This window comes from Alligator mississippiensis, chromosome 1 (genome assembly GCF_030867095.1).
Source record: "Alligator mississippiensis isolate rAllMis1 chromosome 1, rAllMis1, whole genome shotgun sequence".
NCBI lineage: Eukaryota > Metazoa > Chordata > Crocodylia > Alligatoridae > Alligator > Alligator mississippiensis.
In genome coordinates, this window is record NC_081824.1 from 248,119,052 (window position 1) to 248,133,607 (window position 14,556).

General features: G+C 49.7%; 2 protein-coding genes across 7 annotated transcripts in view; one reads left to right on the forward strand and one right to left on the reverse strand.

Moving 5' to 3' along the window:
* Positions 1–953: 953 nt before the first annotated feature.
* The window catches only part of ZDHHC23 (zinc finger DHHC-type palmitoyltransferase 23), a 47,049-nt gene continuing 33,446 nt past the window's right edge, over positions 954–14,556 (forward strand). For 4 of the 5 annotated variants that reach the window (XM_019476172.2, XM_019476175.1, XM_019476174.1 and 1 more), the window contains exons 1-4: positions 954–1,104; positions 2,485–3,195; positions 4,094–4,261; positions 5,844–6,019. In XM_019476172.2, coding sequence (XP_019331717.1) covers positions 965–1,104; positions 2,485–3,195; positions 4,094–4,261; positions 5,844–6,019 — 1,195 coding nt within the window. In that variant the 5' untranslated portion in view covers positions 954–964. The remainder of the gene's footprint in view (positions 1,105–2,484; positions 3,196–4,093; positions 4,262–5,843; positions 6,020–14,556) is intronic. The other variant, XM_059720470.1, reaches the window with a different exon arrangement.
* The window catches only part of CCDC191 (coiled-coil domain containing 191), a 38,282-nt gene continuing 33,514 nt past the window's right edge, over positions 9,789–14,556 (reverse strand). For both annotated transcript variants that reach the window (XM_014603959.3, XM_059720469.1), the window contains one exon: positions 9,789–13,352. In XM_014603959.3, coding sequence (XP_014459445.3) covers positions 13,220–13,352 — 133 coding nt within the window. In that variant the 3' untranslated portion in view covers positions 9,789–13,219. The remainder of the gene's footprint in view (positions 13,353–14,556) is intronic.

Here is a 14,556-nt window from a genome sequence, read left to right on the forward strand (position 1 = left end):
GGTAACATTACAAGAACTGTATCTGGAAGAGTTTTGTGCATGGCTGTTGATCCACTTGTTTTGACGCCAGAGGCAGCAGCCATACAAAAGCAATCATCTCGGTTTAACCAGATCCATGAAACGGCACACCTTGTGTGAAGAGGCTGGGTGTCAGCCATGGCAGGCTGAAGTCAGGGCAGAGCAGCACCATGGAGACAAGCTGGTTGGGAGACGCACGAGCTTTCGTCAACGCAGCCACCAAAGTAGGTCGTTGCTCACGAAAACCTTGAAGGTGCTGCCCTGCCCTGCCCTGCCATCTATGTTTTAGAAAGACTCAGACACTGTAAGGAGGAAGAGGGTCAGTTGAGGGTGGCCATGAAGAAGGCGGCTCTAGGTAGGGGGCGGGTGAAGCCCTGAGCGGGCCGCTGCCTGGGCTCCATGCACATGACCCGGCCTGGGCTAGACTGGGATTGACCCCAGTGCATGATTTTTGGCGCTAAAGTCCACGCTTCGGGAATGTGAAAGAGTTAGCTCTTTCTTTTATATGTCCTGCTGGACTCGGTGGGACCTCGGGAGAAAGCCCCAGGGGCAGCGGCCTTGAATTCCGGGCAGCGCTTGGGGGGGTGGGGTGCCCTTGTGACGTGGCTCTGCCTGGAGTGTGCCCCTATGACGTAGCTGTGCCTGGAACGAGCCGGCCGGGGTACCCCTGTGGCGTCGTTGCGCAACAAACTGGCACCCTCTGGGCTCCCCCCGCGGCAAAGCCGCCGCAGCCGAACTCTCCCCTGGCCAGCCAACTTGCGTTCGCCCTTCAAGCCGGCTTGTGTGACGTCACAGACGGCCTAGTCCCGCCTCTGCGGCGCTAGCATTGGCCCGGACAGCGCTCGGCGTTCGGATGGGCGGGGCGGGGGCGGGATCTGAGCCAATCGGCGCTTCCCCAGCGTTCCGAGGGGCGTGGCCTGGGCGGGGTGGCCGGGCAGAGGGGGCCATGGCCGGCGGCGCGGGACGGCCGGGTCCTGGCCCGGGGGAGCCGCTGTGCTGCTGCGAGTACGTGGCCCGCGGCGGGGAGCGCGCGCACCTGGTGGCAGTGCTGTGCGACTGCCAAGATCTGGACGAAGGCTGCGACAGGTAGGGGCAGGGGCAAGGGGAACGAAGGGCGGCACCAAGGCAGGCAGGGAGCAGCAGGCAGGCTGTGTGGGGCATGGAGCAAGAAGGAGCAGGAAGCAGAGCAGGAGGTCAGGCAAGCCTGCGTGGGGCACGGAACAGAAGGCAGTGTAGGAGATCAGGGAGGGGCATGAGGCAGGGAGCAGCAGAAAGAAGAGGAGATTAGGGAGGAAGTAGAAGGCAGAGCAGGAGCACGGGGCACAGCAGAAAGCAGAGCAAGAGATCAAGTGGAGAACTGAAAGCAGAGCAGAAGATCAGGCAGTGAACATGGGGTGTGGGGCAGAGAGCAGAGCAGGAGGTCAGGCAAGGAGTGTGGGGCAGGGAGCAGAAGGCAGAGCAGGAGATCAGGAAGCCTGCAGGGCATAGAGCTTTCTGCAGGAGATTAGGTGGGGAGCAGAAGGAATAGCAGGAGATCAGGTAGGGAGCATGGGTCAGGGAACAAAGCAGCAGCAGGTCAAGCAGGAGCATGAGAGGGAACAGAAAGCAGGAGATCAGATAGGAAGTAGAAAGAGCAGGAGATCGGGCAGGGAGCAGAAAGCAGAGCAGGTGTTTGGGCAGGGAGCACCGGGAAGCATATCAGGCTGGGGAGAGGGATCAGAGGGAGGGGGCAGGGCTAATTTGTGGCATGTCTGCCCAAAAGGTTGGCTGCTGCTGCTCTAAGCAAAGCCCCGTGCCCCACTGGCATGGAGGCTTGGCGATGGGTGCTGGCGGGCAAAGCCGGCCTAGCCCCAGCACCCCCCCAGTTCTGCTTCAGGAGGCTTAGGGTGGTACCGTGAGGCTGCTGGCGTTGGCCTGGAGTCTCTCTGCATCTGGAGGCCAGAAGCCTGCTTCCTTGGGCTACTGAGGCGGCCCCGGGGAGTGGGAGGAAAAGGCTGTGCTGGTCCTCTCCTCCAAGATACCCACCAGTTGCTCTGAACAGGCGCTGCAACGTGATGAATTGGCCATGAAAACACCGTTGCATTGGAACTGGTTTCTGGGTCCAGGTTGGGTTCGTTAAAGTTGGCAGTTGGTATCAGACATGATGGAGACTAGGGGAAAAATGGGGATCTGGTTTTAATACAGCAATAACCTTGCAGTGATCTTTTTAAAGACTTTTTTTTTTCCCCCCCAGAGGCACAGTCTGTGTCCCAGAAAGATTAAATCTACAGCAGAGAGGCTCAGGCTGTGGAAGTGGGGAGGGATCTGTGGCATGAGAGTTAATGCGAATCATTAACGAAGCACTGGAGCCTCATGGTTTCTGCCAGATTGAGGAGAGGCTGGGCTCCGGGAGGAGCGATCAGCACAGAAGTGTTCTCTTGGCTCCGGAGTGGGATGTGAACAGATGCCTGTGCTTTCCTCTAACAGGTTGCTGACGTGCAGATCTCTGCCCCCGGGAATGCTGGAACGAATCGCAGACACTGTCTCAGACCGCTTCCGCATCCCCTGGTTTACAGGGGCTGTAAAGGTCAATGTCAGCCTCATCCCCCCTCTGGTCTTGCTGCCCGTCTTCCTCCATGTTGCAGCTTTGCACTTCCTGTTGGCTTTTGTCATCCTGACATCCCTTCCTATCGTGGTGCTGTGGTACTACTACCTCACCCACAGGCGGAAGGAGCAGACTCTCTTCTTCTTAAGCCTGGGCCTGTTCTCCCTGGGCTACATGTACTATGTGTTCCTCCGGGAAGTGGTGCCCCAAGGCCACGTGCACCATGCTCAGGTGGCTCTCCTTACCTGTGGGCTGGTTCTCATGCTGGTGGCCTTGTCTCGAGCCAAGAGAGACCCTGGCTACCTTCCCAGCTGTACAAGCAATGACAAATCACCGTGTCAAGGCAGCACCAAGTTGCTAAGCAGGAAAGTCCTGGGCATTGCCAATGGGCTCCAGGGAGCAGCTGGGCCTGGTGTCCCCAGCAGCCGTGTTGTGAATGGGGACACCAAGGGCTATTCCCGAACACCTGCTGAGGGATCCGCCGAGGCAAAGGAGGACTGGTGCCCCAAGTGCCAGGTGGTTCAGCCAGCCCGAGCTGGGCACTGCCGGCTGTGTGGCAGGTGTGTACGGAGACTGGACCATCACTGTGTCTGGTAGGTTCTGTGAGCTGCTGAGATGGCTTTTTGTGGTCTCTGGTCTGCATGACAGATCAGGCTGCTTCTAGCGAGGGACTCACAGGCTTTCCCCTCTATTCAGAGCTGTTCTTTCACCCATATGAGGTGACCAGGAGCCACAGATGTAGCGGACGCTATTCCCAGACTAGTGTTTGGTCTCTACACCCTTCTTTGCAGGGAACCCTCCAGCTGTTGTTCTAGAGCTGTGCTAGAACCCCCTCAGTGGGATTGGACAGAAGGGACATGGGCTCCTTGCTGCCTTTCCAATGTGCTCTGAAAAGGAGCAGATGTGACCTGCTCAAGTGCCTGCAATTTGTACTGCCCTGGGAGCTGCCTTGGTGCTACTGCAGTAGTGGCAAGAGCGTAAAGCATAGGCACCTCTGACAAGATTGCCACCTCCCTCTCTTAGGGCCCCCTCTGTCAGGCAGTCTGCAGTGTGTGGGTAACTCCCACAGGAGTCCTAGGTCCATGGCATCTAGATACAAAGATCAGTGGTTCCCAGCCTCTTTAGACTGCAGACTGGAAGTGACCAGGGACTAGCAAACTGGACCGGCAAGCTGCAGTCCAGAAGTGACTGGCATACTACGAAGCAGCAGCCAACGCTTTTTTATACTTGGTATAAAAAGGTGGGCTACCGGTCTGCAGTATGCTGGTCACTTCCAGACTCGTAGACCAGCAGCCAACCCTTCACGGCCTGGTACAGGGCTGTGGCCCAGGGGTTTGGAACCTCTGACCTAGATCACTGCCCAAAGCCCATGAGCGATTTTTCTTTGCCTGCTGGCTGTTATATAGATGCATCTTGGAGCCAGATTTCCTGACAGGAGAGAATGAGGGAGATGCAAAGTATTTAACCCCTTCCTTTCTTTGCTCATTGGAGGATTAACAGCTGTGTCGGGGAGCAGAACCACCAAGCATTCATCCTCGTACTCTCCTTCTTCCTGCTCACTGCTGTGTATGGGATCATGCTGACCCTGAACACCATCTGCAGAGGCCAGGCCACATTCTTGGCGCTGTTTTACTGCCCAGGGGTCTATTCGGACTACAGGTGAGAAATCTGCTCTGGGCCAGGATGAGGGGTGGGGACTTTGGGCCTTTCCTGAGAGGTCATACTGTGGAGCTCTGCTCCCTTTTCTCCTGCAGCTGCTGAGAGGCTGCCCCTCCATCCCCTGTGGTCAGCATCATGCCAAATATCCCATGTATTCACCTTGCCACAGCTCTGAGCAAGCACTCTGTTCATTTTACAGATAGGGAAGCTGAGGCACAGTAAATTTGCCAGTGTCGTATAAAAAAGTCTTTGGCAGGATTTGAAAGTAGGTCCCCTGTGCCTTAAACAACTTGGTCCTTTCTTCCTGCTCTGTCCTTTCACCCGTCCTCTGTGTGAGGCTTCCAACCCAAGGTTTTCTCACTTAATTCCTTTACAGTCCCTGCTACTAGAGTCCCAAGCCTTTCTGCCCTCCCTCCACAGCCTTGTCATCTTCACCTTGGCTGGCTGCATCTTATCATCCCTTCCCCTTCTTTCTTAGTTCGTCATCCCTTAGTGCCAGTATGTGTTCCAGTATCTCCTAAAAACTTAGAACCAGATCAGGTTTTCAGTATGCTAAGCACCTAGGAAGAGTTAACCCTAAACTTCTGTGAATCTGTGAACTTGGCTTCAAAGGGCTTATGGTCTGAATGCCATAAGCCCTTTGATGTTGGGGGCAGGAGGATTGGGTTGGAGGAGTGCAAGGAAGTGGTCAGGGTGACAATTAGCAAAGGAAGTGCCAGGCCCAAGTTTTGGTGGGATTTTTAGATGTGTGATGTAGCTGGGCAATGCCCAGGAAGCAGGGAGGAGAAAGGTTGATTGGAATGAGGAAGAAGTTGTAGGAAAGGAGGTGAGAGGGCAAGGGAAGGGTGTTGCCATGACTACATCAGAGTCCAACACAGATGGAGGTGACAGTGGCTGGTGCTGGCTGCTGCCAGGTGGGGTGGGACCTTTCTGACCAAGAGCTGTTTGTTTAGGATGCCAGTCAGGTAAGTTAGGTGTCCTGGTTCTTCTCCCCGTTTCCCCCCCATGACTTGCTGTATGACCCTGGGCACATAACTTCACTCCTGTAGGCATCAGTGTGTCCACCAAGAAGGAGGTGGAGTTAATACCCCTCTCTATGGGAGGTGGCAAAGGGGCTAGCCTAGTAAGAGAGCACTGGGCTGCACCGCAAGGGCACCTGGGTTCTACTTGTGGCTGGGCCACTGGCTCGGAGTGCCTGTGGGCAAGTCACTTCACCTGCCTGTGCCTCAGTTTCCCCATCTGTATCATACAGGTAAGAGTTTTCCTGCGAAGAGCACTGTGCAAGAGCAAGGCATTGTTTCAATTTAACTTGTTTTAATTTAACCTGTGTCAATTTAACTTGCGGTGCAAATGTCATTGCATCATTATGGAGGGTTGCTGTGAGGTTTTAATGTTTGGAAAGGCTTGGGCTCATCTGAGGCAAGGGGCTGCAGAAGAACACTACTGGCTATTGTAAGCGGTGAGAAAAGGGGTTGAAGGGTTGTGTTACAAGGGGAAAGCAGCTGTGCCAAAACCTAAAAGGCTGCCATCTCTCATCTCTCTCCTTCCCTTCCCCCTCTCTCTCTCTTATCCTTGCTGCCAGCTCTGCTCTATCGTTTACCTGTGTGTGGTACTGCACCATTGTGACGTCTGGCATGGGCTACATCCTCCTCATCCAGCTGCTGAACATCAGCTACAACGTGACTGAGAGGGAAGCTCGGATGGCTCTCCGGGACAACAGTGGGCGTCGGCTTTTGGGCGGGTTGGTGATAGATACGGGTCAGTATAACCAAGGTTTCCTATGCAACTGGGGCCAGTTCTTGAGTCTGGGGTCACCTGCCCCACTGCGCTCTGCTGAAGACGTCGTGTGAACGCAGTCTTCCTGCTGATCACACTGACTTGCAGTGGAAGCAAATGCTGCCTGCCTTCCACTGGGCTCCCAACACCATTCCATTCTGGGTTGACTTGCGGGCTGCTCATATCATCAGCATCTAAAGAGGCACTGAAGGGCAGATGCGTCTCGCAGGCTGTCAGCCAGCAGCAGGTAGCATAATCAGTTAAGCCATACACACACTGTGGGGGGTAGGGAAGAAGACACCGTCCTTCTTTCCTGCTCGTCTCCATCATAAAGAGATTTGTGCACAGGGTTCACCAGGCTGGCACAGGACTTGGAGAGCCTGGGCTCTGGCAGGTCTGCACTCATGCATCAAGATTGATGCCATCCAGTGCTGTATTTCAAGGCCTCATTGTAGGGGTCAGAATGAAGTCCCTTGCTGTTCCTCCCACCCCTTTTTCACCCACATGCAATATTTTGCAGCTGAGCGGATGCCTGGAGCCAAGAGCAAACCTGCCCACTGCCGGGGTTGGAGTTTCAGATAGCTTGGAGGATATTTTAAAAGGGCACCATCTAGTGGTAACTTTTTTTCCTGTTGGACCCCTCCCTTCTCTCTTGTGCATCGTTCTCCATCTTTCCTTCCATTCATCAGTGTTAGTGCTTCTATTAAGTGGCTTTGTGAGCAACACAACTCTAGGGTTGTCTGAAACCATCTCAGCTCTTAGCCTGCCAAGAGGTGTTATTCCATCCCTGTCTTTGACAGAGTGAGAAGGGAAGACTGGTCCCATTGCATGCAACAGTCCTTTCTCATCTCTGTGGCTCCCTGGGGAGAGTGAGTTAATCCCAGGGCTTGACTTGACTTCCTTGAAATATTTTTAGCTCCATTAGCAACTTCAGCCATCAGAGAGCTGGTAAATATTTTCCAAGGAGGAAAGCTGTCAGTTCCTAAGTAACTTAGTAAGTAGTATGTTGTAGCTGTAATGGACCAGGGAGATGACAGAAACAAGATTTGTGACATGAGATAATATCTTTTCTTGGCCCACCTTGTAGAGATGGGAAGATGACATTTTAGGCTAGAAGTGTCATGTCAGGACTGGCAGAGCAAGTCATATTCCAAGCTAAGGACAAGCAATTAGAATAATTGCTTTAGTTTAACCAAATTTGGTTAATGATTTTGACCATTTGAAAAGGAGAAGGGTGTTAATCAACTGTGGGCCACTTCCCTCGGGTGGTCAAGTTCATGAACAAAATTCTTCTAACATGCTTTCAGTTCTTAGTTCCCCCTTGGAGCGTGACTGCCTCTTTCCCAGACATGATGAAGTTTGCATCCTATCTCTTCCCAACTGTATCAGTAGGTGTAATAAGTAGCTCTGGAGAGGAGCTGGCCTCTGAGGATGGGCAAATAGTCCCTCGCCTGATGATGCTACTGCCTTTATAATGACCTCTGTCCTTGTCAGGAGGAAGTGTGTGTGTGTGGGGGGGGGGGGGGGGTTGGGGTAGACTTCTCTTGATAGTATCATTTTGATCCTTCTATTCTATGATTTCTGGTAGATGGCTCCCCATAGAAATTCTGCATTTTGGCTCCTTCTCTTCCATTCATTAAGAATTTTGTATGGGTCCTGGTAATCAACCTGTTTCTCAAAGGAGCCAGAAAGGTGAGAACAGAGTGATCCCAAAGGCAGGGGCTGAAGGAAGGTCCCCAGAGGAGGCACCTGAATGAAAACACCAGCTCGGTGTGGTGCTAGATGATCTGATGTCTTGTTTCACCTGCACTTTCCTGGGCTCCTGTTTCAGGCAAAATTGGTGAGCTGGTGTGTTTTCAATCAGTATGTATATGTTTTATGAAACACCTTCATAATTTGGGATACATGGCTGGAAAAGCCCAGGCCTTTGAGAGCAAAGCAGTACTAATGAGCAGAGCTGGGATGCAAAAGTAGAGATGGGAGGAATTTTGCTCTAATTACCAATAAATGTCCACTCCATTACTTAGTTATCCGTGGTGGAAGATAGCGTGGGGCTGCTTGGAGACTGGAACTTGGCACATGAGGTTGTCCCTTCAAAACAGCTGGTAGAGGCCTTTGGCAAAGAATGTGGAGGGCCAAGTTTGTCTTACTACTGTAACTTTGGCCCCCAGAACTGTCAGGCCAACACCTTTCACAACCATTGTACGTACTTGCAACACACTGCCTAAATTAAGTTGAAATAATGACTCTTTGCACTGTTCTATTCTTTGTAGCAGCATGTGCACTTTCCATAATGCAGAGGTAATTAGTGAGTCTTAGGGGACTGATGCGCTTGGAGCCCAGAGATGTGGAAAGAGCTTTTATTTGATTTGTTTTTTTGTGAATAGTTCTTTGTGGGAGGGGATGGGGGAACCTTGCTTCCTTCCTGGGACTGGGGATGACCCAAGGAAAGTGGAGACTGCAGCCCCCTGCTGATCCCTGATGCAAAATGAAGATCAGTTGCACGTCTCATGTTAATCCCTCCAGCACCTAGGAGGGACTCGGATTTCATTTGGGAAAGCCCAGGGTCATACTTGCATCAAAAGCTTTATGTCCATGCTAATTAGCTGCAAGTGTTTCCATAGCAAGAATGTGTATAGAGGGGCCTGCTGGGATATGCTGAAATCAAGGGGGAGCCTGTAGGGAGGGGAATCTTTATGGCACTGCACTTGACAGCAGGACAGTAACTTGGCACACCTCTCTCCTGTTGGGACTTTGGAAAGGCTTGAGAGATGGGTGCCTTCTGAGCCAAAAATTAAAAAAGGCACTCGAAGCAGCATAGTTTAGAGCACAGAACTGGCGGGGGGGGGGGCTTCCCTCTCCTGCTTCAGGCTTCTCTCAGTCAAGTGAGGGAGCTGGTGTGCTGGTTTGTGTTTATCAGCATCCTTTTGTAGTGGGAATCGGAACTGGCTGGACACAGCCTGGATTTTTGCAGCAGCAGATCTGTGGACTCTGTGTGGAGCAAAAAGGCCATAAATTGCACCCTGTTTTTTTAATGGCCATCACCTTGCTTACAATCCAAGCCTTCCTCTTGGAAGATTACCTCATGAATGCATTTTGGAGCTGGAAAGCACAGTCCAAGCAGGAAGCGCTCCGTTTGAATAGGCAGAAGAATGTGGCCACGCACTGCAGACTGCGTTTCTGATTGTTGGACCTTCCTTTGAATACCCACAGCTATTAGCAGCAAGTCAACGAAGGGTAACTGCCCCACAATGTTGGTAGGGATGGTGGACTGTCTTGTGTGAAGAACGTTCTGTTTTACTTGTCTTGTCTTGCTTGACCCCACATGGCCTCACTGGTAGCAGAAAGCTAATATCTGGTACGGTACTTTGGGATATAAGGGATTGGCTTGGGGTCTGGGAGGAAAGGGCAGCAGCATGAAACTTACAGTCTGTTGGAGCGCTGTGGTGTGGTAAGCTGGTCGGGGGTTGGGGAGGAGGTTGGCTGGACAGGTGAGCTCCAGGTTGGGCACTCTGCTGAGATCAACTGACGCTCAAGTGGAAGCTCCTCAAGGCTAGGTCATGCTTTTGTCTGTGAAGCATCATGCATACATGTATAGCAATGAAGAAATATAGTCCAGGCCCTTCAGAGTTCTTCCTGTGCAGTGGCAGACTTTAAAGTCATTCCAAAAAAAACCCCCAAACAAACCAGGGAAGGACTTCAGCCATTTATTTTTTCCCCCATCAAAATTTTGGAATGGATGTTTTATCCTCCCCCCCCCCCCCCCCTTGTGTTCTCCTTTGAGGCTTCTACTGTTACTCTGTGGTGGGCATTGTGCAGGCCAGGGTGAACCTGAAAGAGCCAAGGCTCTCATAACACTCGCCTACTGTTGTGGTATCAAACCCGTGCACAAATACTAGTGCCCTATTTGGTGAATTCCGTGCTGCTGATGCACTAGCTGCATGTTGTGAGTGATAACTTGGCATTCTGCCTTAACTGTCTTCTCAACCATGTGTTTGTTCTGTGTAGACACTCTTGTAGACCAATCCTAGGACTGTCGGTAACCCATCCCCACCACTTAGCCTTTAGGGGTATTTTTTTTTTCAAATGACTGAAGTTACTGCTGATCAAGAATTGCCAATGCCAGTGATTCTAAACACATTTCTGCCTCCATGCTGTAATGGTGCTTTTATTTTTTCAATGTAGATTGTTTCAAGTGTCTTAACCTTTTACAGCAAATTTTTTTTTTTTTCTAGAGTGGATACTGCCTAGTATCTTAAGAAAGTCATTGAGCGTATGATTCTCTATGAATGTATATTGCCTTATTAGGGCAGGAAGCATACATGCGTTTGTGTATGTGTGTTTTTGCGTTCAGTCATGAACAGTTCCTTCTACTGTTTTCAGTGAAGCTTTTGGCTCCCTAAGACTTTCTTCCAGCCCCAGGATGTTTGTAAAGGGATGATCCTGCAAGAAGCAGATGAGGTTCTTCCTGAAATTGCAAATTGGACTTCTCAAGAGCTTGTGTCTTTATGGAACTGTTTTTAATGATACAGTGAAGGATACAAGATCTAAAAAAAATTGTTTCTATTTAAGAGTGTGTTGGGTAGGTTTTTTCATCCCTAGGTTTTGGGAGGAATCCTAACATGAAATGCTGTATTTGTGAGCTTTATTGAAAGAAGTGTTATGCATCCACTTCGTAACATGGCCAGCATGTTGAGATGGATGCAGTTTTGATTTTCAAATAAACAGTTATCTATTATCTGTAGCATGGTCTTGGTTAATATATCCTCTATTGCAGGGGTCAGCAACCTATAGCTCACGGGCCAGATCCAGCTGGTTTCAGCAGCAAGGGACTCTGCTCATGCTGCAGCCAGGCTCCTGGGCCTTGATAGAAGGGGAGTTCTCCCTGTGCTAAAACACGGCAGGGGGGAGTAGCAGTGGTGGCCAGGTCCAAGTGCTTGTTCATCTCGGACCCAAGCGGGGTCATTCTGGCCCCCTGCCGGAAAAGGCTGCTGACCCCTGCCCTATTACCTTACAAGGCAACTGCATGCTTCAGGGCAATTCTGCTGTATTCCAAAAACCTACATTTCCATTTAGGCTCAGTAAAGCCAATGGTGACTGAAAGTTACTTACTGGCCTACGGTATTTTCAACTCAAGAGGTAATTTTTAGAGAGAGAGATTGGCTGGTATGTTTAGAAAATAGGAATTCTACTTAATTTTTTCCTCAAGTTTTAGTTTTTGGCTTTGTTTTGCATTAGGATAAAACTTGGATGTTTATTTTTTTTTATTATAATTTTTTTTTTGGCAAAGATGTTACCATGGTGTAAACAGGTGACTAGAGTACTTGCCTGGGATGTGGATTTTCTCAATGACAGCATGGTCCTGAACCTGGGTCTCCTATATCTTGGGTGAGTCAATTCCCTTTGAAGGTTAAAGTTATTAACAAAGGGAAGATAAATGGGGACTCACTTGTGCTCATGGCTAGGCACAGGTTGTGCAGTCTTTATAGCTGTATCATGGAGGAACCTTTAATCTAAACTGAATTCTCCGTATGTATGATCTTGAAGATAGTATGGCATTTCTTTCTCATGAAAGATATGGAGAGGCCTAAAGGCCAAGGCTAGGTGTAGGGCACTTGCCTGGGTGATAAAGGGGACAGGCTCAGCTCTGGTTGTTATGCCTTGAACTTGGCTACCCAGCCTATAAAACTGTCTTGAGGGGAATTCAAAAGAAATTTCCTTCATGAGCATATAACTTGAGGATCGTTGCACCTGAGTAAGATTAGTCCCTCCAATGGTTCAATTTTTGTAATGAATTTTTCAGACAGGCATTTTTAGCCTGGCTTTTTACCAAGTGTCCAATGGACAGCTGGCAACCCTGCAACCCAGGGGACCACTTGCAGAGGCAGGGGGATCACCTGACTACTTCCCTGCCAGTATCAGCCCTTGTGACCCACCCATAGCACCTCCACAGCCCACCATTGTGAACCACTGCTCTAGAAGACTGGTTCTTCACTCAGTTTTAACTCCTGTGTTAGGCTTATTTCAACTAGGTGGTTACATGCAATAGTAAATCACGTGAAATAGCTTCTAGTTAAAAGCCTTTAATCAATAAAAGGCCAGCTGTATTCAGGGCAAACATGCTCAAATATAGCCTCAGTGGGGAGCCTAAGCTTTAGCATGAGCTGTACTGGGGGAATTAAAAGTGCAATTTGCCCTGTCCTAGGCTAGAGGTCTAGGTGTTAGACTTTCATAGCTGAATCCTCCTCCATATGCATCTTTAAATCCAGGCTAATTTGAACAAGCTTCCTGAGGAACCAGAAGGAGTCTTACCTACATTAGCACAACACTCCATGCAGGATATACTAGCCCTTGTATACATGGCACCGTTCTGACATGGCTACATTGCTTCTGGGACTGAAGCAGCTTGTTCAGAGCTAGCTCAGGTACCTCTACATAACACTGCACTGGGCTATAGGGTCAACCCTCAGTTAATTACCATAATTTCTACACAAGTGCTGGGTGGCATGTATAGAGTTATGTTAGCTGTCATAAAGGGTACCGTTTTCCTCACCCCAGACGCTGTGTCTACAGGTTTTAGCAGCTCTCCCTCATGGGCTGGGTTCTGTGCACAGTTCCACAGCACAAGGGCTGTTCAATGACACTGCTGTCTTGGATTGTCAAAGGACTCAGTTTATTTATCCTTGCATACAGCCACAGCGTGTCACCTCCATAGAGGATATGGGCTACAGAAAGGTACCCAGGACTCTGCTCCAGGATATAAAGACACGTTTTGGTTCTGGGCTGGCTTTTCCTTAGGGCAGATGTTTGAGTCTCACTTCTACAACCAGAGTCTAACTACAGCAAAAACGATCCCCATGTGGACTGCATTTCAGCTGGAATTTATCCCGCACAATATCTTGCTACCTACCAAGCAAGGTGTTGCTGTTCTATTGTGGGGCTCAGAAGGTAGAAAGCAAAGCCAACAGCCTGGTTGCCAGTGTTACACTCTGTCTGGAAACAGAAGCACCAGAAAGAGGTTCTGGTGGGTTATCCATCAGCCTACCACCCCTCCTGCCCCACATGGGGAAGAGCTTGGGTCCCTCAGATGTGAGCTTGCACCCCTACAAACACAGCCTTCCTCTTGGGTTTGTTCTGCTCATCATAGAAGCTGCTCTTCTGTCCCCGTTCTGCCCTAGTTTGTCATGTGCAGAAGTCAGGGAGAATTTCAGCAACTCTCCGCCGCAGCTCCTCCCTCCTCGCCTCTTTCTCTCTTTCCTCCTTCATCAGGGCTGGGTATTGTCTCCAGGCATGGAACATGGTCAGAGTCATTCTCCTTTGAGAGACATAAAGATAGAAAGAACGGAAATGAAATGGGGGTGGGAGTGTAACGGATGGTCTCCTCATGCCCACAGGCATCAAAAGCCTCTGCTCTATCACAGTTTATCCATAGTTCTTCCCATAAAACACAGAAAGAATTAATCTTTATTGCTACAGCTAGGGCAGTGAGAGGTTATAGCTATCTAGTACAGGTGTCTTAATTGTACCTGTCAGTCATTCCAGAATAATAATGTACTGCTCTTCTTAGTCACCTGTCCTCAGAGGACCCAGCTCACCTTTCCAGCTGGATTCATTTGACAGTGTTTGCTCAGTGCTCTGAAGAGAGGATGCTACAGAAAGGCTAAAACAGGTCCTATAAAGTGGAGGGGACAAGAAGGACAACCTTCCTTAATGTAAACTGCTTGCTAACAAGCCCACTTACTTTCCCTTGGCCTGGGTCCTTCTCCACACCTCCAGTTTACTATGCCTGTTACACTGATCCAAGCACCTTCTTAACTGTACTTATTTAGCCATGTAAATCCACCCTGACATTGAACTGAGAGTGCTCTTCATTGACAAACAACACATGTTTTGGTTTCCCTGGCTTGTCCCAGGACCCAGCAGTGATGGAGCTTGTCAAGGCTGATCCTATGTTTACTATCATATTTAGAGGGTGTAGACAGATATGTTAACATTGGTGTAACCTAAACTGGTGTAAAAAAACCAAACAAAACAATGTAAGTTATGGTGATGTCCACAGCCAAGAGGTGACCAGCTCTTCCCAGATAGTTGCCCACAGCAGGCAGTAATACAGTACCTTGCTACTAGGGGCAGGTAGCTACCACCCTGTTTGCATCACGCAAATGGCTACCATGGAACAAAATTGACCAGAGCTGGAGCTATGCCAGTGTAACTTAAGCTGCTGTATCATTATTCCGGACTCTGAGTAACTCCCCCAGTGTAGATTGATTTACACTGGTGTAGGACTGTACACTATGTCTATTCCATATTTACACTGGCCTAAAGAAAGACTACACTAGTGTAATTGTGTTATGTATCTGCACATAGAAAAGTGAGTGTGATTCTACATCTCTGCTCTGTATGGTCTTTGGCACTGGACAGGTAAAATACTTAAAATCAACCTGATCAGTATTACACCAGTGTGGGAAAAAAAAAAAAAAAAAAAAAAAGAGCAAAAGATGCAAACCTCTAAACTTGGG